Source organism: Musa acuminata, chromosome BXJ2-7 (genome assembly GCF_036884655.1).
Source record: "Musa acuminata AAA Group cultivar baxijiao chromosome BXJ2-7, Cavendish_Baxijiao_AAA, whole genome shotgun sequence".
In the NCBI taxonomy this organism is placed as follows: Eukaryota; Viridiplantae; Streptophyta; class Magnoliopsida; order Zingiberales; family Musaceae; genus Musa; species Musa acuminata.
In genome coordinates, this window is record NC_088344.1 from 2533792 (window position 1) to 2556225 (window position 22434).

Genomic DNA, 22434 nt, shown 5'->3' on the forward strand with positions numbered 1-22434 from the left:
CCCCCCTCCTCCCCTTGGATGGCCTCGTCGCACACTGTGACACGGAAACCACCGGTATTCCGATGGCTTCTCTAGGTTACCATGGGCGTTTGGATCGCCACACCAGTATAAATCACAGACAAACACCTTGCTGTCGCCAACAGCTCCTCCTCACTGCCCGTCGTTGCAGCCATGCAGGCCCATTCCCTCGCCCTCTCCCCACACCACCGCCTCCTCTCCTCCCCCTTGATCAGCCCGAAAGTGGGCGGGTCGAGGAGACTCCGAGTGTCGGCCATCGCTGTGCCGCCCCTGCGTCGCAATGCGGTCCAGCACTCGATGCCGCCGGAGAAGGCGGAGGTGTTTCGGTCGCTGGAGGGGTGGGCCACGCGGGCGTTGCTGCCGCTACTGAAGCCCGTGGAGCAGTGCTGGCAGCCGACCGACTTCCTGCCGGACTCGTCTCGCCCGACAGAGGAGTTCGAGGAGGAGGTGCGGGCGCTGCGGGCCCGGACGGCGGAGCTGCCGGACGACTACTTCGTGGTGCTGGTGGGCGACATGATCACTGAGGAGGCGCTGCCGACGTACCAGACGATGATCAACACGCTCGACGGGGTGCGGGACGAGACGGGGGCGAGCGAATGCCCCTGGGCCGTGTGGACGCGTAAGTGGACCGCCGAGGAGAACCGCCACGGCGACATCCTGGGGAAGTACCTCTACCTCTCCGGCCGCGTCGACATGCGCATGCTCGAGAAGACCGTGCAGTACCTTATCGGCGCCGGCATGGTGTGTGAATCCTTCGATTTATCGAACCTTTATGTAATTTAATGTGATGTGCTGCAAGGTGAGTTCTCATAGTGCATTTGGTCGATGGCAGGATCCGGGGACAGAGAACAACCCCTACCTGGGCTTCGTGTACACCTCCTTCCAGGAGCGCGCTACCTTCATCTCGCACGGCAACACCGCCCGCCTCGCCAAGGATCGGGGCGACGCCGTGCTGGCGCGCGTCTGCGGCACCATCGCGGCCGACGAGAAGCGGCACGAGAACGCCTACGCCCGCATCGTCGAGAAGCTGCTGGAGCTGGACCCGGACGGCGCCATGATCGCCATCGCCGACATGATGCGCAAGAAGATCACAATGCCGGCCCACCTCATGGTCGACGGCCGCGACCCGCGGCTGTTCGATCACTACTCGGCCGTGGCGCAGCGGCTCGGAGTATACACGGCGGCCGACTACGTGGCCATCGTGGAGTTCCTAGTGGATCGGTGGCGGCTGGAGAAGCTGGAGGCAGGGCTCAGCGGGGAGGGTCGTCGCGCGAGGGACTTCGTCTGCGGTCTGCCGGCCAGGATGCGGAGGGTGCAGGAGCGGGCCAAGGTGGCGGAGCCAAAGAGAGTAAAGTTCAGCTGGATCTTCGACAGGGAGGTGACGATCTAAAGATAACAAAGTGCAGGGTAGAGACCGTGGCAATGCAGATTGGTAACCTCCGATCAATTTGGTGAACTTAATTGTTGGATTTGTCTTCCTCTATGTCCAGTTTCATTCTGGTTGGATCATGTTGCAAGTTTTTGATGCATTGTGGAATGTCAAGCAATACCAAGAACTGGGATTCAAGATGTTTGGCAGATAGGAGAAGGAACAAGAACAAGAACAAGGCATCTTTGCAGGAATAACATAGTTTGTGATAGACTTACTGCATTATGCTTCATAATGAGTAGAAATGCAAATTTGTTTAATACTTAGGGGACTGAAAACCTGGAGAATTATGTTTCATCATCGATGTAGTGACATTGAAAATACATTTCAACAAGCATATAGTACAAATCTCTTTCATGTTTCGACCTATCCACTGTTACCAGCATCCATTTCCATACATATATAATAAATACCATGTTAAGAACAGTACCTTACCATGTATAATAATAAATAGCATGTTAAAAACAGTACTAGTTTATGATAAAAAAAATAGTATTAATAATTTTAAGATGAATATTATTGTATATAATTATATAAAAAAGTGTCTCGAAGTAAAAAATAAATATGATAGATGTCATGAGGTAAAAATATAATATTAGAGCGTTTTTCTTGTAAAAATGCTTTCTATATATATATATATTAACGAAAATCCACATGGCATCCATCGAATGAATTCACGTCCTGAAATGATCATCGAACGGTCGATATCCATCTGGACGTTTCTCGTCTCCACGTGTCACGATATGAACACCGTTTAGCCGAGCACCTTGAGCTCTCTACCTTGGATCTGATCCCGTTTCTTCCTCTTTTCTAACGTTACTCCTTTCTCGTCGTCGCCTCCCACTTTTAAGAAGACGACAATGGCGAAAGCCAATAAAGCAAGCAAAGACGAGAGCTTTGCAAAGATACCTCGGGGATCTCTCTCCGATGGCGCCGGAGAGGAAACCCTGACCCTTACCGGTACTGGTTTTTATCCTCCTCCTCCTCGATCGCCGAAGCAATGGCGGAAACCAGAGGCGTGAGATCCGCCTCCGCAGGCCGCCGGGCGCCCGGCCTCCGCCGTGTCTGGTGCTGCTCCTTCGTTGCCGCCCCCGACAGCCCTGACCACCGCCGCAGCTCCTCCACCCACCGTGAGCTCCGACCCTCCAAGACCCCGCCCAAGCTCTCCCACCCGGGCTCCTTCCACAGCTCCCCGTCCCCCAGCAGCAAGCTCGGCCTCGGCATCATCGACCCCCGCCGTATCCTCTCCCCCGGAAGGGTTTCCCCCATCGACTCCGACACTCCCCTCGGCCCCCTGCCGGGGATCCTCGATTCCGCCTCGATCTCTACGACGGCCGTCGAATCGGAGCCGGAATGCCCAGATCCGGCCCCAAAGGAGCGATCTTTGGTTCCAGATAAGCCAAAGACGGACACTAGGGTTTTGCTAAGGGAGAGATCTTTGGATTTGAGGCTTTCTTTGAGGGGAAAAGATGGGAGATGCTTGGTGTTGGAACTGGATTCTGCGGTTCTGTGTGAAAGCAGCGCATTCTTTGCGGCCAGGGTTATGGATTCTACTCGGAAGGTCTCGGATGCTGATTGCCAGAAGATCGAGGTTTCTGGTGTCGAAGATGTGGATGTCTTTAAGGAGACCATTGAGCTGATGTATGAGAAGGATGCATCAAGATGGCTCATGAAGGCAGGAGTGTCTCGAGCAATCGGTGTTCTGGAGGTTAGAATGCTTCACTTTTGACTAGATCTTAAGATGGGCTTGCACTTTTAGTCATCTAGCTTAGCTTATTATCTTTGAGAACCTGTGTAGGAATTTCGCATGTTCAAAATATTAAGTTATGCTAATGTTGCAATATGATGCCATTACAGTTTTTTTTTAGTGGAGAGTATGGAATATAACTATTAAGTAACATAATAACTTTGTATTAACTTGGTAGAGAACAATTTAGGAGTCTGTTCTTTCATCAGATTGTTTGACAGAAAAAGAAATCTATAACTAAGTTTGGTTCTCTAATTATATAGCATCCGAACCATCATTTGCAACTAAAGTTCATGTTTGTGTTAAAGAATCCATGACCTATAAAATCTCAAATTTCTTTGTCATCATTTGCCTTCAACTCTTCATCCGCACAAGTATAAGGGTCAATTAGGAATTGTCCTCTTTGGATGAGCCTTGCACGTTTTCATCCCTTTGGGTGGATCAAGAAAAGCATTTGAGGGTAGAGTAGAGGTGACTCTACTGCCTATAAGGTTTTGTTTCCTCTGCTACTTAATCGATGGGAGACTAAATGTGTTTATAAAAAACAAATGTTTAATTAACAAATTTTGTTACATCAGAGTAGTCCATCATCCCTCAAGTGATATTTGAACGGTTACAAATAAATAAAGGACCCAAGCTACCAATCACCTTGATTACGTATTATCAATGCATTAAGATAAATACGACAACAAGAAGAGGCAATCAAAGGTGTGTAGACTATAAAACAAGTGAACATGTATTGGCCCATACTAGCCCCATCACATAATAACTCTGTCAAAGGTGACAGGTATAGCTTACAATATTCTAGTTTACAATTCCTCCCTGCTATGAGTATATTATCATATACAAATATTTTATTTTATGATGGAACCAAGTTACCAATTACCTTGATTACATATCTCTAATGCAATAAATATGTCAGTAAGAAGAGGCAATCAAAAGTGTGTAAGCTAAAAAGAAGCAAATTCATATGTCGACAACATCACTGCTGCATGATTACTCTTCTAGTGGTGATCCTTGCACAGTAAGTGATGAAGAGGCAGCTTGCTGATTATTCTCTCTCATAGATGATGCATTTCAAGAATAATCTCTTCAGCAGGCTTTGAATGATGCATTTTCTTTGACCGTATGTACGTTTCTAATCGAACTACTTCTTGTCCCACCTCCATCATACTTTTTTGTACACTTTCTGTTCAACATGATACAATATGCTTGATTTGGGGTCTGGCTCAAGTTAGAATCATTTGGTCTCTCCAAAATGTGTGATCAGCTCGGTTTTCTCTCTTGTATTTCTGAAAATCAAGTGCTAACTCCCTTCATGTGTATCTTTTACAAGCAAGCTGTTTTGGTTCACATCTGGACTATTTGTTTCGAAGTTTGATGGTATGATGACTCAGATTTAGTGTTGGCAGTAGTGGCTAAATGGCAAAATAAAATATGAACGGACAATATTCTCGAAATGGTCAAAGGTTGCTCATTATGCAATCTTTCTTTGTAATCTTGTTTTTAGTACTAATTGCTTCTTGGTCCTTCAGGTATGTTTGAAAATTATGTTCGATAGAGGCATGAGGTCCTGTTTGAAGTATATTGAGGCTGTTCCATGGACTGAAACTGAGGAGGAGAAGCTGAAGAGATTGTTTGCAACGAGTACAATTGATAAGGCAATATGTGAAGATGTGTTAGCTAGGTTAGACCCACAAGATTGTAACCACTCAGAAGATCTTGCAGTGCAGCTCATTCAGTCTGTTACAAATGCAACAAATGGCAATGCGAGGAGGGAGATGCGGTCTTTAGTGAATGGTCTGCTATCCAAAAGCTCAGTCTATCAGAAAGAACCTGTTGGACTTAACAAGGACAGCCTATACAACGTTTGCCATTCTTGTCTGAATTCCCTGGTCAAGCTCTTTGAAGAAGCCTTGAACTCAATTCCTATGGATCAAATGACAGCTGGGAAACGAACAAAGCCACTGATTGAAAGGGTCTCTAAGCAAGTCGAAAACCTTAATTGGTTGCTAGAAATTCTTATAGACAAGGAGATGGCAGAAGATTTTGTAGGTTTATGGGCAAACCAAAAAGAATTGATTAGGATGCATGAGAGGGCATCACCGATGTTGAGGTATGAACTCAGTAGGATATCAGCAAATGTGTTTATTGCATTAGGCTTGAGGAAGTTGCAGTGTCCAGGTGGCATGAGATTCAGCATACTTCAATCATGGTTTGGCCCAATGTTAATGGACTTTGGCTGGTTACAACGTTGTTCGAAGGGGCTCGACATGAGGATGCTGGAGGAAAGCTTGGGTCAAGTGATTCTTACCCTTAGGCTGAAGCAGCAACAGATCTTATTTGAGGAATGGTTCCGCTGCTTTGCCGGTCATGGAACTGAATGCCCAAATTTGTGCAAGGCTTTTCAGGTATGGTGGCGAAGGTCATTTGTAAGAACTTGTGAAGCACGTAGATGATATCTTCTATTTTCTAATGTTAGATTTGTCGTGTGGTGTAAGTATCCTGTAGACTAACTACTGGTAGAGTTCAATAATGTAATGTTGTTTAATGTACCCCATGTTTTTACAAAGAAATGTAGGATTAACTGGAAGGAATGGTGGCTTATAATGTAGTATTTGCTCTGGTTTTGTTTCTAGTTAGTGCAAATTATTCTTTCTGGAGGTTGCTGTTTTCATGAAGTCATTGTGACCTAACAAAATTATTCTTTACCACTATTCTGATTTCAAAGTGTGCAGGTAGCATCATGTTTCTAGTCAGTAATAAGATGTTGTGTAATTACAGTGTCTGAATCTTTCAACTTTTTCTAATTTGTAGTTAATCCTGCTACTGGGAGTATTTTGAAGATGATATCTTCTTTTTCATTCTTTGATCGAGATATATCTAGTTGTCCTTGTAGTAACTACATACTCTTTGAGATGGATTTTGAGTCAACAGGTTCATCACTTAGATACAAGTTTCTCATTTTGTGTTAAATTTCCTGTTTTCTTGTTTGTCTGGTTCACTCTCTTGCAGATTTTTTAAAATTTGTTTGAAATAGGGAACACAAAACCAGTATTTGTAATAATGTCAGAGTGCAACCACAAGAGGAGAAATATTAGAACTTGATGATGCTGATGCACTAGCAGTAATGAGTTCTTTCCTCCCAGAGTCATACTTGTGCAGCTGAACTGTAGTATTGTCAACTACCCCTCTGTCAGTGGTCAAGAGTGCCTCTTCACCACTTTTCAACTCCAAACTAATAGTAATTTTATCTGACTTCTCTGTTTATCACTGCCATTATATGCAATATCTTCAACATTTTCCTTACCTTTAGCTGTGATGGCATCAGAAATCCTTTTGTTATGGTCAGTCACCACATTGTCAGATTTAGCAGTGCTTTCAGTAACTCCCTACTCTAGAATGATGTACCACCAGAATCAGCACACCTTCATATGGTTTCTGTTTCATCTGCCATGACTGTCTTAATTTTTTCTAACTCCAACATTGCTCATCTTTTACTGATTCAAAGGAGTCTGTGAAGAGAGGCTTTGCTACAGTTCTTGTGACTTTGCTGAGACTGTTCTTTGCTCGAAACTTCTACCTCATCTTTCCATTGCAGCTTTGCAGATTAGCTTCCTTCATGACAAAAAAAATCCATGGACAAGATTCCAAAATCTCCATTGATTTCCTCCAAACCATATCATAATCACCATTGTTTACATCCTTCTCGTAGGAACTTTATCATGACAAATATCAACTACTATTTGAATGGATCATATATGTCTTAGAAATTCAAATCTCAATACTGATAATTATTTTTTTATTAATATTTTTTTTTATCGATTTGATAATTCGCAATTCAATTTAATTATGAAGATAAGGAATTGAAATTGAAATTTAGGCTGGATTTATTAAGTAAGTACAATTACTTGTCCCTATAGATCTTGATTAACCAAAAACATGTCTGATTAGAAAATCCAAATTAATCCAACATGAGCATTAGATTTGGTGGTTGACCTATCGGATCCACATTATTGGATCCTACAATCCTGAGATGAACCCAAAACATTTGATACAACACCATGTGGTCAGAATTGATCTCACTGGACTCGTTGACCGCCACTAGAGAGACTTTAATACCCCTCATCTTAAATTAAATTACGTGGTCTTCCTTCTTCCAATAGCACATATAGATTAGCTCATACGTACACTAATATAGAGCCATTTCATAACATTAAAGTGCTTTATTAACTGTACTCGTATATGTATACGTATACATGTACGTCTCCTTACACAGTAAATATGTCATCTATGAGGGGTACATTCACAACCGCCTCGCTCCTTCTCTGCGTAGTAATACTGTGAACTTTCCAGCTTTCCTTACCGGCCCGCGATTCCTTTCTTCCTCCCGTCTGCTAATCCATCCCTGTCGGTCCCTTTTGCACCGATTGCTTCCCTATCGATCTCCAGCTACAGTCTCTACCCCGTCCCGCACGATTCCGTGCTCCAGGGAGGCGCCGTCGCTGAGGTTGGTGGTCTTTTCGATCTTGGCTTGTCGTTTCGGTTCCCCTGATCTGTTCTCCGTTTTGTAGGGTTTCTGAGGGCGCGATCCGATGGATTCGTCTTTGTCAAGCCAGCCGGAGTTCGATTACTTGTTCAAGCTGTTGATGATCGGGGATTCCGGCGTTGGGAAGAGCAGCCTCTTGCTGAGATTTACTTTGGATTCTTTCGAGGATCTTTCTCCTACTATAGGTGCGATTCTTCTCGTTCGTTGCGCTGCTCCATCGCTCGATGCAGGATAATTTATTTTTCTCATTAGTTGGTTGTAATTGGAACTTTTTTGTATGCATCTTGAAGGCAGTAATCTTTTTAGTGTAATCACTGTATAAGATACTAAGTTGATTTAAGTGATGGTAGATTGCCTGTGGATGTTGGTGTCTAGGTTTCCTCTTTTCGTTCTCATAATGTTAGGAATTGATCAGTAATACTTTGTCAAGGCTTTTCAGCAAATACTTCCAGTCTATTTGTTACCTTGGTAATTTTCTCTGTTCCATCTCTAATTTGATTAGATGTTTCAATTACAATGTTCAGGTGTGGACTTCAAGGTAAAGATGGTTACATTAGGCGGAAAAAAGCTAAAGCTTGCAATCTGGGACACAGGTGATTTTTTTCCCCATTGTTGGTTTCTTACGACGTAATTCCAACTTCCTGGTTTTGCCTTATTTATTTGTACTTTGGGGGTCTACATAAATTATTCTTTTGCTTCTTGAATAAGATGGGCAAATTGCTTGTCTGTGACTTGGATGTCCATGGTTGCATAAGTTAGCCTCTCTGCTCATAGGTATACGACCACACTTGTTGACCCTCTGTAGACCCGAGCCAATACAAGCCTCATGCACTAGGCTTAATTTGTTTGCTGCTTAATATAATGCTATTGTTGTTTTCTTTGCGGTTTGAAAATATCAATGAACGGGTACAATAACTATGGAGGATGAAAGTCATAAAGGGATACGCAACCACTCTTATGAACATTGAAGAAATTTGAACTGCATTTCTAGATATTCTGTTGGTATTCATCATGCAGATTTGCAACTATGAAGTTGTGATTTCAAAATTATGTTTAAACTAAATAGTAGCACAATTATGTAAGTTATTCTATTCACTCCTCACTCTATTGTCAACGAGATAGTATGGTTAAGTTTTACATTATGTGAGGTAAAGAGCAGATTACAAGTAACGAGAAGGTAATAAGGGATGAAAATTGAAAACCTTAGATGAGGCACACTATGACGATCTAGTCAAAGCAATACTTAAGTCCTATAAGTGTCGTTCCTCCTTTTCTTTCTCCTGGGTGACTTTTCTCTTGTAACTTCTTTGGTTATTTAATTCAACCTGTCTTCCTTGGTCTAGTTCTACTTTGCAACTAGCATCTGCATGTTTCTAATAACCTGCAATACCATTTTTTTTACTTCAGTTAAGTGCTATGCTATTAACATAGATGAATGGTAATGCAATATCTACCTCTGTTGCAGCTGGGCAGGAGAGGTTTAGAACTTTAACAAGCTCATATTATAGAGGAGCACAGGGCATCATCATGGGTATGGAACTTTTTTTTGTAATATTATAATGTTGTGATCTAGTATTCATTTATTTCATATTTGTTAGGGGAAAGTTGTTTTATGTTATCAGTCATTTAACAAGTTCTTTTAAAAAAGAAAACTTGTGTTTCTATGTTGTTCTTGTTAGAATTATTGAGTTTATGTTCTATAGTGTATTCTATCAATTAGGTCAAATGCATGAGAAATGGATTTGGGTCCAGTTAGGGTGTAGAATTTGGTGCTGAGATCATCTATTTAGATCAGCCGGTTCAAGATCATCCAAAACATAATTTATAAATAAACAAATACAGTAGAAATTTGAAATGAGTGAAAATTTGAAAATAAGAGTACAAGTTTTTATAATTAATGATTCAAAAGGAGAACTTTTGGTGTACTTCTGAAAACAGCCATGATATCCTATATCTAAATTTGCAAATTTCTTATTTATACTTGCAAATTTTAACAAAATCCTTTCTGTGCCCTTGATGTTAGACCCTCCTAGATCCCACTTGGATTCACCAACGGATTAGGGTTACTAACGGCAGTCTTATTACATCCTTAACCGAGCTAAGGCAATTGGATCTTAATGAGATCTAACGAGGCTGATAAGGAGGGATTTGCAAAGTTTGTGAGGGTTTCTCAGATATTTGCATTTTCTAGAGGAACATGAGTTATTATGTCATTTCACACTGGTACATGAGAACTTTCCCCTTTAATAGAAACATATACAAAAGTTCTTTTGTATATGTTTCTATTAACCAAGTATAAACAGGGGTGGACCAAGAGTTAATAACATGTGAATAGTCACAGTTTAGTACCTTGTGAATGAGAGTCTCTTCGCCCCTATTCCCTCTTGGACTCCTAGCCACCCACCTCTCTCTCTCCTCACCACACAACAAACTAACCTATTGCAACACAATGATGGGGAAGAATTATTGGCGTTTCCTTGGTCAGCTTCCTCCCCTCTCACTTTGCTCCCTTCCTTAAAATGTCCTTCCTGTTACCTCTTTCTCTTTAATTGTTATGGTGATATCTCACGCTTTTGTTCTCTTCAGTTTCTACACATATTAGGAACTAATGCCAATAAAAGGAAAATAGTGGTGACAATAACTGTCTTGGATGATGTATGCAAGAGTTTTACCTTGAAAATATATATAAATTATTGAAATGTTTTGTTTATGCATAACATGTTCTGTCATTATTCCCTTTTAGCTTGACATGAAAATTATTCTCTTGGCATTATTCCCTTTTAGCATGACAGAGTGAGCAATGTCATTATTGCCGTTTGTTCTCTTCATCTCTTTTGGGTGCCCACCTCTGTCAAGCTAAAAGGAAATAGTGCCAAGAGCACAAGAATAGAACTCAATATGGAGAAGGGATGAACCAGTGTACCCTTTGCTTAGGAGGAAACAACTTATCTGTCTAAGGATGACACATTGTAAGTCTAACATAGGGTGAAGCTTCACTTCTAATCTGCTTCTCCTAATAATGCAAGGTGGGATAGCCCCTTAGTGAGCTATCGTCTTTGAGGTGAAAATTTACATCCATTTACAACGATAAAGTAGGGTCAGAAATGGAAGATCACTTTCAGATGCTATTTGTCAAACAGATCACAACAGGGGCATTTTTAGTCATTTATCAAGTCTAGGGTTTCCCTGGTAAATTATGCACTATCTTACGATTTGCATGTTTAAATCATTAAATTAGATGGCTCACCATATGCCCTGAAGATCCCAATAATATGGTCTATACTGGTAGGGTATTTTCTTCAATTAGATGCCTCACCATATCACCAGATGATCCTGATAACATGTTCCATGCTGGTAAATTATTTTCTTTCTGTTCTAACATTGATCATCAAGTTTTTTTGAGTGTATGATCCTTGTTCCAATAGTATATATTTGCTTTAGTAAAAATAATTGCAGGGTTGACATTTTGCTGATCTTTGTTTTCTTTTTAACAATTTTTAGTTTATGATGTGACACGAAGGGAGACATTCACCAATCTTTCTGATGTATGGGCGAGGGAAATTGATCTTTATTCAACCAATCAGGATTGCATTAAGATGCTAGTAGGGAACAAGGTTGACAAGGTAATTTGCACTGTGCATCACTTCATAGTTGATGATTGTTTTTGTTGCCGGCCATCACCACTGATCCCTTCCCTTTTTGGCCATTTCCATACTGCTGTCATTACCTGTTAATCTGTTGCACTGTTCTTTGACTTGTTATACATATCTTTGATGAGTTAGGAATCTTTGCTTGGTTGCAGGAAAGCGAGAGAGCTGTAACCAAGAAAGAGGGTATTGACTTTGCTAGGGAATATGGATGCTTGTTTTTAGAATGCAGTGCAAAAACACGGGTCAATGTGGAGAAATGCTTCGAGGAGCTCGTCTTAAAGGTTTGTTATGTTCAAGTTATGGTGTGTTTTTGCAAATTCTATCAGATTTTTGCTCATAGAGTAGTATTACTTGGCAACTTCTAATATAATGAAACTTCTATAACTTTAATGCAAGTGGTTTCATTTTTAAACTATATCACTTATGGTATTTATTTCTCATATTATTTATATAAAATTTACATAAACCAAGTCCTACTTACATTGAACTTATCATGATCCAACCAGATAGACTTATCAGCCAATAGCTATAAAGACATCGGCCTTGACAATGCAGATAAAATGCTTAAGCTCTAATAACAAAAGCCTAAGTTGCAATTTAGACTCCCCCTTGAGAGACCCTTATCTACAGTTCCCTGTCTGTTTGAGGCCATGACCCATCAGTGGGACTATTCTTTGTTTAAATGTTTGATGTCCATTTTAATGCCTTACATACAGCACCCAATCTAGAATCATCCTCTAGCAGGCTACTTATTTGAAGCATAGTGCTATAGTGACAACTTTTGCATAATATGCTCTTGCACCACTCATGTTAACCCTTTAAATCTGTACCTCCATTGTTCTATCTAGGTTATGATATTGTTTGACATGATCCAACCCAATAGACTTAATAGCCCAATAATATCAATAGAACATTCCTTAGTCGCATTCCTGAAAAGTTTTTTTTTTCTCCAAATAGAGAAATATATAGATTACTTCAAAAGCCTATTACAAACTACACCTTGCTCATCTAAGCACAAAATGAGCCTTAGTTCTGGATGCCACTCTGCAGTCCAAACATGGTCAGCCTTGGACTTCTTGACATGACTAGCCAACCAATGGGCACACCTATTCCCCTCTCTAGAGGTATGACCTGCAAAAAATCAGAGGGCAGCAAAAAGATCCCTAATGGGATTAATCAAAAACCAATTAGGAGGTTCCTCCTCCCTCAAAACATTTACAATCCACTCAACATTAGTCTCGATCAAGAGTTTTGTTACACCCAAGTGAATGACACCTTCCTTTATGGCCATAAAGAGGTCACTGGCCCAGCAGCTACCACCTTATAGGAATTTGCATACAGCAACCTGAATAGCAGCATCACCAGATTGAAGCACGAAGCCTGCCCCTCCTAGTTCCATCCCAGCCTCAAAAGAGCCATCGGCATTCAACTTTGTCCACAGCCTTCGTGTGGACTTGTCCATTTAACTTGAATAGAGCATATCTCCCTACTAATCCATTATCATTTGTGACATGGTAGTAATTAGTAGTAATTAATCCATTATCATTTAACTTTGTCCAGCATTCCCAAAAAGCTGAAGTGAAGTTATTGGTAGTAATTCCATATGCTGTTAATCCATTATCATCTGTAATGTACTAGTAGTATCGGGGCGTCACCTCACGCTCTAGCACTCAACTGTCTCTTCACAAGTGTAGTACCGCCCAGACTGGGCGATGGTACCGCCGGCAACCAATGAACACTGGCGGTGCCACACCTGGAAACTGCACTTTGTTCTTTGGTTTTGCTGTGTTAGTGATTTTTCTCTTGACATTTGCTGGTGCTGCATTTGATGAACTAAAAAAAAAAGTCTCTTCTTTGAACGGGCTATTCTCTTTATTTACTCTGATTGATCTGCTTGTTTCCTTTGGTAAGCTATTGGCTAACGATTTGGCATCAATAATGTAGATATTGGACACACCAAGTCTGTGTACTGAGGGTTCAGCAGGTGTTAAAAAGAACATTTTTACGCAAAAACCAGCGCAAGCTGATGCTTCTGCCAGCAGCTGCTGTTGACAACTATTGCCGGACTCCTCATGATGGATTGGTTGCACACGGTGGTTGGTGGTGATACCTCTCTCCTGCACGAACACTAGAGATTGAAATCGAGCTCATTTAATCCCCATCATAATATGCATATTTCACCTTTTATTTGTGGCTGTAGTTACTCTTTGTGTATTTTCATGGGATCTCGTCAGAGTCCTGCAATCTGTTCCATTTCACACATATTACCATTTTAGTTTTCTGTGAAGTTGTTGGGCAGCCAACTTTGGTTATATCTTTGGCAGGCCACGGATGCATAGCAAAATATTCCATTAGTGCTGAGGTAACTCTCGAGTTCGTCATAGAGAAGCCAAATGGGTCAATCCCCAAACATTCTCTTCCTACGAGTTTTTGAGTGGGAGACTGATCAATGAGAATCTTGCATATGGGTGATGAATTTTGATACTCGGAGAGGGGGAAAGGTAGGCAAATATTTTTTTAAAATTATTTTTTCATAAAATAATTCTTTTTTTTACTTTATTTTTGTAAAACATTTCTTATAATCTAAAAAAATAGATGATCTTCTACCTCCATCGTTGCCATTGCACCATCATCCATCTTTGCTATTACCGTTGTCGTCGGTATTGCTCTCATTCATTGTTGCCATCATGCTCAAGGATGTTAGCTATAGCCTCGTCCTCGTTCATCATGATCGAGGCACTGCGGTTTTGAGGGGCCATCGGGGCAGAGTAAGAGCAGAGCAGGGCATGCATAGTGAACTCCCTCTCCCATGTCAGCCCGACCTAGATCGCCACGACTAATGTTGGGATGCTATTGACCTCCACGAGCCTCATGACCCTCCTAGATGGTTGCTACGCTTCCCAGCATCACCATCGCCTTCTCGATCGTGTCACTACCGGAATCCCCCAACAAACCGACTAGTGAAATTGTAATATCTATTATCATGGACTTAATTGGTTTTACCTAAGTTATGCGACACCCTTACATGTCAGCCCGTAAAGAGTTAACATCCTCAAATCCTTTTATGATCCTTTAAAACCGGCAAAAGAGAGACAGGTCAAAGGAAGTATTTAATTCGAGATCCTACAAACAGTCATTTCAGGAAACACTTGATAGAGAATATAAATTACAAACATAGACTTCGCAAGCTTTGAGCGATCACGCGACAAAGGATCCAAGGTGTTCCGTCGTGACTAAAAGTTCTCACAAGTGCTCATGTGACATTGCTATGAAATAAGACAGTAAACCAATCATAGACATTGCCCCAAAGACCCATCCAATCATGTGCCACATAGGTAGCTCCAGGGTATTATGTTGGCTGACACCCCAAACCACTCTACGAAGCTAGAAAGCCCCCAAAATGGTTGTTTGAACGACATATTTCTGGATAATTTTACCTCTACGCGATAATTACACAACCTATATTTACAAGACCGAAACAACCACAAAAGTCAACCAGAATGGTGCTACCAAGCCTACTGCAAGTCCTTTACATGTTGTGCAAAACATAAACAAAACTGAAAGATATAAGCATATACAAGCATTACATCGAACACCCTGTTTACAGCTTTACCTGTGACATTCTCACTCACTTATTCCTTCGACGTCCTCATTATAGCCTTTATGGATGCCGCATCTCCTCGTCTTTCCTGAATTTTTAATCTTCTGCTCTAGTTGCAACGTGTCTCTTAGCTTCTAGTTGCTCTTCGTCGTTGTTGTTGAGTAATCGAGCTTTGATCCGCCAATGCCGCTTCAACTCACCAATGACTTTGACTCTAGTGCGGGGTCGATTGAGTTGTGTTGATTTTTGCTGGTTCTTATGGATCCCTCAGATAAAGAAAAAAACCTTCCCTGTTGTGCATCATTACTTAAACATCTCACGTTGCTTGAATTAGGTTGATGTCTATTGGAGTTTTAATGAGCATCTCCTCACATTCTTTAAAGTTCGTTTAGTCTTTCCCCTATAAAATTTGATCATCAATTCATATTCTACTTAGTTGTCGTCTCCAAGTAGTTTCGCATCACTTCCACTTTCATATGACATTCTATTGAAAAATGAAGCGAATAGTCTACCCTCAATAGAATCGATCACCATTGGTGAGGATTTGATAATTATTATTTTTCATTAAATTTCTTCGAATGGTCTTTGAGCATTTGCAGAGCTCTTCTGCTGGATAAATAAGAGCACTGGAGTACTTGGTTTTACCCTTTCTCCTAAAAGTTGAGAAAGCAAAGTTTCCTTTACTTCGCTTACCTCCTCGAGAGTTGTATTTTATGCATCAAGTAAATTGCTAGCCTTTGCTCACACTTATGAAGTACTCAAAGTGTTTACACTCCTTGCATTGAGTTAGCTACTGCAATTCATCTTCTCATTGCCAACACAAGGTGCATGTAACTTTAAGCAGCTTCTTTCGACTTTAGCATCGTGCAAAATGAGTCTGCTCCATTAGAACGAGGGACTCATGGAATGATATGATCTCATTTTTGTCTCTACAAGAATTTGTATCTTTAACCTCTCGTATCTTTGACCTCTTTTTAAGAAAAACTTTGTACATCTACTTTATGTTTTATCTGCTATATCAACTTCCTTCGTGTGGCTTGAGCATTTCACAATGTTTTACCCAAGTTAAAAAATTTATCAAAAAAATAATAATAATAATCACCTTTGCCCCACTTCCAACATTTATCCTTTTTTTTTCATTTTTATGTTTTCAGTTTTACGGTAGAGTGCCTCAAAATCTCGGTCTTTTATAAATAGGTTTACCTTTCACGACATCAGTTTCAAAGGCAAAATCAAAATCAAGATTCCAAAAGAGCATGAGAAAAAGAAAACTAAAGAGAGGGTTGCCTTGCACATAGTCTTCACCCCAATAAAGAAAGGTTCAGAACTATAAAGCAAATATGGAAATAATGAGTAGAGATTAGAGATTTGTAGCACATAGTCTTCTTCACCCCATGGCAAAGAATTTGTAGCTTATCGGAGAAAACATTCATGTACAATAGATAAAGGTCCTCACATTTTTATGAATTCCAAAGCTCGGGTGGGGCATATATTGGGCCAGAGATTCGGGAGCCTGAGGAGATCAAATGTGAAATTAAATGATACTAAGTTAGCTCAAGAAAGCAATGACACCTTTTTTTTTTTAATGATAAACTTACCCTGGATTGTTCCTTAAGATTGTTTTTTTTTGTAACATGAGAGATCAAGAATCGAGTCACAGAAATAATCTCTTTAAATATTTAAAAGTAAGATCGAGCTTTTTGCACTGGTACGTTATTTTTTAGACTTACCCAGGAGTTTGAAAACCAACAAGTCTGCAAGTGAAACTTTTTGAGGAATCCTGCATCCTAGTTGTCATCATTATCCTTGGTATCTTGCAAGAGAACACCTCTAACTCTTGGCCTGGACCACAAAAAAAAAGAAACAGGGCAATGCATCATGAATATACCTGGGTAGAAAGCATTATAAAAACAAGAAAAAGTTACCTACGAGAGACCAGGGCACCTCGCTTACTAGTTTTGGTAACTCGGGGACCCTTTATAGCTGCGACATCTACATCACAAGTTCAGTAACCCAAAGTGGCTTACGGGTAACTATAATTTTCATCATAAGGTTTATCCCTCGTATAAATTAATCTTGCTACCAAAGATATATTAAACAAAACACCATGCCAATCCAATATAATATACTCTGCAAGTAATTGGACCTCATTCTCAACAAGATGTTAAACACACATTAAAAAATAAAAATCATGGTGATAGATCGACATCTTACCTGAAAATTGTTGCAGTCCTGAATCAGATGTTTCAAAGTTGTTGAGAAGAACATCAGAAGCAGTGGATGCCTTCACCGCCAAATTTGGCTTAGATGCCTTCCGTTTACTTAGAAATGAAAGAGAATCAAGCTGTTTTTGGAGAATATCATTCTTTTCCTGTTAACAAAAGAAATAACATGCTGATTTGTCATGTCAGCTGCTTCAAATTCTCCATCATATACTAATATGAGAAGCTGTAAGCATTGTGAAAAATAACTGAGGAAGAAAACCAAGGCAAATCAGATACAAGATTCAAACCTTTTACCATTTAGATGAACAGACACAGTTAATATCTGAAAATCTATCTACATGTAACAGCTGATTTCAATGTTTTTGACTTAATGTTTACTAAAAACTCAATAGAAAGGATCCACATGGATTGGAACATGATGATTTAACTGATCAAAAGCATAGGCAAGTATATAATTTTCTAGAAATAAGGTTTCGAACTCGTATCTCATCAGACTCATTATATAAATTGATACCGAAAGCTTTTATGTCAGATAATCATGTATTGAGAAAAAAACAAATATAAAGAAATATGAACAGAAAAAATTGATGCTCTCAAAGATAACACACAAATGCTAAGAGTAACTTAGCAAATGAGAATATCAAAAGAACACCAAAACATTGAAAAGAGATAACTAGACAACCTTTCTAAAAAATGTAAAAGCATATGCATTCTTACAAGTGTATCATATGTATGCAAAATATAACAAACAACATGGTAGCAAAAGAAAATTTGATGAACTTATCCATTCAATTATTGGATGACAATTTCAACATTCTTGGACTTTATATGAGCAGCAAATGAGATTAAACATATCCAGCAAATGCAAATGAATTAGCAATTGTAAGACTAGGACTTTATAAAAAGGAATTATATACATGTATTTGTCAAAAAGAAAAATAAAACAACTTAAATGAAGTCACTAATAATAAACTATAACAGGTAGCCTACCCTTTCAGACGATAAGGATTCCATTAATTGAGACGAGCGTTGATGTTCTAAAATAGAAAATCAAGTATCAGAGGATTACCATCAATTTAAAAAAACAAATGCATGTTATGCAGATAAGCATATTATACCCTATGCATACGCATAGATACAAATTATAAGAAAAAAAATGAAATTTAAGGAGAATGATATGATTGTCAGCAAAATAAGAAAAAAAAACCTATTTATATAGTGTAATTTATGGAGAATGATTCAGTCAAACTCAAATCATATGTATGAATGCCTGGAATACACACGTAGGCACATGAAGAAAATGAGATATTCTTGATGCCTAAATGTTTAGTATACTAAGAATCATTTGGCGGGTGACTAATGGATTCCAGAATCAAATTTTAAATTTTCATCTAGCGATTCCCGTGAGCTGAACCTTGTAAAGTCTCTCAGCTGAAGAATCCAGCAGATACTGTCAAATGCCACTTCAATGTCATGATATACAAACACTGGTAGAGGAGTACCTTAAAGAAAAATATATTCAATATACACGGGCTTGAAAAGGTCCAATAAAGAATGAAGAATCTAGAATGATTTAACATGTAAGTGAGCTCCCTTTTTTGTAAGTTTAGAAATTGGAACCTCAATGACTAAAAAGATAATGTGGAAACATAGAAAATCAAGAATAAGCTTCAAACAAATAAATTAACCACATGCACCTGAATAACTAAATACCTAATTAAGAAGATTAACTCAGAAATAGCAAGTACATAAATGTTTAAATAAACAATAAGTATTTTTCTCATCAACTCAAAATCAATGATTTTTGTCAGCAAATATGCAAGGAAACAAAAAATATTAAAAAAAAGTGATGATAGAGTGTATGAGGAAGATATGGAAACCTTTCACAGCATCACTTTGTGTTTTCTTAAATGCCCTGAAAAGTGCTAGAGACAGTGTTCCCATTGCATCACTAGCTGGCACATTTGAGACTATGTTGAGAGACAGAGATATGCGAGGCAATCCCTTTGACTTGAGAGCAATTAAGGTTGCATGGACGTTCCCTGAATTAACAGACGTTCATTTATGACATGCATCAAATTGCATCCTTATGAGAACAGACAGTAGGTATGGTAAGTATCAAGTCAATGCATAGAATTGCTTATTGTTATGTCATTTGATACATAAAGGGAAATAAATGAGACTTCTTAGTTTAACGGTTTAACCATCAGTCCATCACAATAATCTAACTCGGTAGGCATAACTGATTAAATAAAACTAACCATGCAAGGCCACTGTGGTCAGTAGAGTAAAAGAAATTCATGGACATGCACAAAATTTCAGATCTTGGATTTTTCTTACCACCAACATTTACTTTAGAAAATAGCCTTTAAATGATGTGAGTTACTCATGTACGACAATTAAGAAAACTGTGATTACTTGAAATAGAAAGACAATTACATAAGCAAATAAAACATTAGCCAACAAGTTAAAGATTATACATAATTACATATCATTTGCATATTAAATGCCTTTATCTCAAATTGAACAACCAATACATGTAAAAAGAAACTACTTAGGATTCCTGAAATCAAACAAAGTACAACAGGGTGTGCCAAGATATGAATTCCTCCGTAGTAAAAGAAATTCCAATTATTCAGCATATAGAAGTGTGACCTCGGAGAGCTCAACCAAAAACCATTCAAAAACACTATGATAATTCTCAATGTCTATTGGTTCAAATCTGATGCAATTAACCCTGAAAGAAATTGAAACGTTTTTTGCATTAAAAATGTATGAATAGCAAGTTTCTGTTTTCCAGTTTGTCTATTCTTGATATACAAGTTTCAAGGTGTCATGTCATGGACTTTCTTACACAGTTCCTTTGCTAAGAATCTTATCAAGGCCTTATAAATGGAAAGAAGACATATTTATCAAAGTTATAGCTAAACATATATAAAGAGGGCAAGTTACACTAGTTAAAGTTAACCTACATTTAAAATGGCCACCAAAATTTTCTCAGCATGTTAAAATTTGTGTTTAGCACTTAAATGGCAAACTTTTTTTCCCCAGATTCATAATGATATTTAAGCAATACAGCTTGATGCAGAATACATACATAAAGATGTTTATAGGACTGAAAGGCTCACCAGAGCCTACATTTTGCAAACCACCCAATATAAGCTTAACATCTCCGGAAGACAGAGATGATTTGAGGAAGTCAACAAATTCAGACCATGAGCCACCAATTCCAATGTCATCTCTCTGCATAGGAATATGTAGATATAAGCTTAACTCCTTTGTCAAAGGAAAACTAAACTAGAACATCTCTCATGAGAGCAAAATCACAATGTACGATTAAGTAAAACAAAATTTCTTGTTGATTATAGCATGAAATCAGAAAGTGTTTGCATAAACCAAAATATTCTGAACGATGAGATTGTGAGATAATATGAGCCAGAAAAATCAAGAAAGCAGTTTTCTGAACAATGTGATCTTCACCTTAGATAGCTTACAATGTCGACGTGAATAGGTAAACATGCAGCGCAGACATAAAAGTAGTCCACTAACCAAAGGGCAACATAATCCTTTTATTGGCGTCACCTCTCGTGGTCAACAAACATAATTATTCACCACAGTCAACAATAGTGCTATCAACATTCAAGGCATCAACACCTTAAACCAAACGACGGATCAAACAGCAACACCTAACCCGCTGATACTGAATACGGATGAACAGAAAAAGAAATAGAAGGGGTCTTCTACATACGTCTTGGAAGATGAATCACCATTCGCGAATCACAATAGAAAGACACGAGACTGCGAACCGCAACTTAAGATTCAAATGGCAAGAATCGAGAGAACGAAGCAAGACGACAACAGGATCATTAATCATAGGTCAAGTAAGGTTTTTGGTTATTAGACTGAGAGATAGAGAAGGGGGGGGATGGGGTTCTTACGAGGTCTTCGAGGTCATGCACCGTGAGGACGCGGGCGAAGGTGAAGGAGTGGAAGTCGGTGGCGAGGACTTCGACGCGGGACGGGTCGGGGGCGTAGGCGTAGAAGAGGGAGGGGAGGAGGGGCACGACAGCGGTGGTAGCGGTCGCAGAATCCCACTCCGGCGTCGCTTCCCCGAAGACATCGCCGAAGTCTTCGAAACCCTTCTCTGCTGCCATCAGAAAGCGAAAGAGGAGGCCGGGCGGGGGAGAAGGGCGGAACAGAACGGCAAGAGAACCGAGCAAGAATTGACGCCGTTAGGAACAACGTTTCAACGTTATCAAGCAAAAAGAAGATAAATAAAAAATTAATCTTTAATTTTAAAAAAACATTATTTTCATTTTATAAAAGAACAATGCAATTAATTTTAATTTTTAAAAGGAACTTAATCTGTGAGGCCTTCAAATCTATTTCCAATCCAATTTGAATATTATTATTATTTTCATTTTGTATTATATATATATATAATACATCAAAGTGTCTAATTGCTTTACATAATAAATATGTATATTTATTTAGATGAGATATAAATGTTTCTATTAAAATTTATAGGGATGAACACATTAGCTTTTGAACATTAGATAGGCAATAAAAAAAACCCAATTATAATCACAAGATTTTGAGTACAATCCCATCTATGATATTTTCTAGTTTGATTCTTTTATTTCTAAAAATATTGATGCAATGCCAAACTCATGGCAATCAAAGAAGAACATGAATCACAAAGGCAATGAATGGCACACCTTCTTAGGGTTCAGAAGAAACAGTTCCCTACAGATCATTGCTTTGAATCTTGAACTGATATCTATAGAAGAAGAAGAAGAAGAAGAAGAAATCCAAATCATTGAGAAGTATCGACCCAAGCAGTTGATTGTAATCAGAACTTGTTTCATATATGCAACAAATTTACAGTCGAATATATGTATATATTATACACACAACAAAATTCTTGGAACTTTCATGCCTTATTTTTGCAGCTTTGTGATGCAGATCTGACATGCATCACCTCCATCTACATCCCTTCTGCTCCACAAACCCTAATACATAGCTTGATCTCTCGCTTTTGTTGCTTGGATTCCCTTTCAGATGATTCAGCTTCGTCTCTTACTTCTGCTGCTGCGATCTCCTCTTGGATGAGTGCGTTTTCCGCACACGGAACAGGTTCTTCAGCATCCTCAGCATCACCACGAAGCCAGGCTTCCGGCGCAGGGAGGCGCCCCTCGACACCTCCAACGCCGGC

General features: G+C 39.4%; 4 protein-coding genes across 8 annotated transcripts; 3 read left to right on the forward strand and 1 right to left on the reverse strand.

Annotated features, from left to right (window-relative positions):
- Nucleotides 1-1804, forward strand: LOC103991122 (stearoyl-[acyl-carrier-protein] 9-desaturase 1, chloroplastic-like). The gene is made up of 2 exons (XM_009410480.3): nucleotides 1-759; nucleotides 851-1804. Exons 1-2 carry the CDS (start codon nucleotides 172-174, stop codon nucleotides 1406-1408), a joined length of 1146 nt encoding a protein of 381 aa, XP_009408755.2. The 5' UTR covers nucleotides 1-171; the 3' UTR covers nucleotides 1409-1804.
- A 492-nt stretch (nucleotides 1805-2296) lies between these two features.
- Nucleotides 2297-5832, forward strand: LOC103990776 (BTB/POZ domain-containing protein At2g13690). Its single transcript, XM_009410038.3, has 2 exons — nucleotides 2297-3155; nucleotides 4730-5832. The coding sequence occupies exons 1-2, from the start codon at nucleotides 2448-2450 to the stop codon at nucleotides 5651-5653; spliced, it is 1632 nt and encodes a 543-aa protein (XP_009408313.2). The 5' UTR covers nucleotides 2297-2447; the 3' UTR covers nucleotides 5654-5832.
- Nucleotides 5833-7519: 1687 nt separating this feature from the next.
- Nucleotides 7520-13705, forward strand: LOC103990775 (ras-related protein RABC1). The gene is made up of 7 exons (XM_009410036.3): nucleotides 7520-7704; nucleotides 7769-7928; nucleotides 8268-8336; nucleotides 9209-9274; nucleotides 11245-11366; nucleotides 11546-11674; nucleotides 13338-13705. The coding sequence occupies exons 2-7, from the start codon at nucleotides 7790-7792 to the stop codon at nucleotides 13443-13445; spliced, it is 633 nt and encodes a 210-aa protein (XP_009408311.2). The 5' UTR covers nucleotides 7520-7704; nucleotides 7769-7789; the 3' UTR covers nucleotides 13446-13705.
- Nucleotides 13706-16304: 2599 nt separating this feature from the next.
- On the reverse strand, nucleotides 16305-21445 carry LOC135616604 (uncharacterized). 5 transcript variants are annotated; one of them, XR_010488408.1, is made up of 8 exons: nucleotides 21158-21445; nucleotides 20348-20462; nucleotides 19100-19261; nucleotides 18210-18256; nucleotides 17209-17365; nucleotides 16920-16977; nucleotides 16725-16836; nucleotides 16305-16507 (listed from the first exon to the last, which is right to left on the reverse strand). XR_010488408.1 is itself a non-coding variant. In XM_065115963.1 (8 exons), exons 1-8 carry the CDS (start codon nucleotides 21371-21373, stop codon nucleotides 16447-16449), a joined length of 924 nt encoding a protein of 307 aa, XP_064972035.1. In that variant the 5' UTR covers nucleotides 21374-21445; the 3' UTR covers nucleotides 16305-16446. The 5 variants fall into 5 exon arrangements, 3 of the variants coding, with proteins under 3 accessions (XP_064972035.1, XP_064972034.1, XP_064972036.1); XR_010488407.1 differs by having other exon boundaries at nucleotides 16920-16986; XM_065115963.1 differs by having other exon boundaries at nucleotides 16924-16977.
- Between the last annotated feature and the right edge of the window lie 989 nt (nucleotides 21446-22434).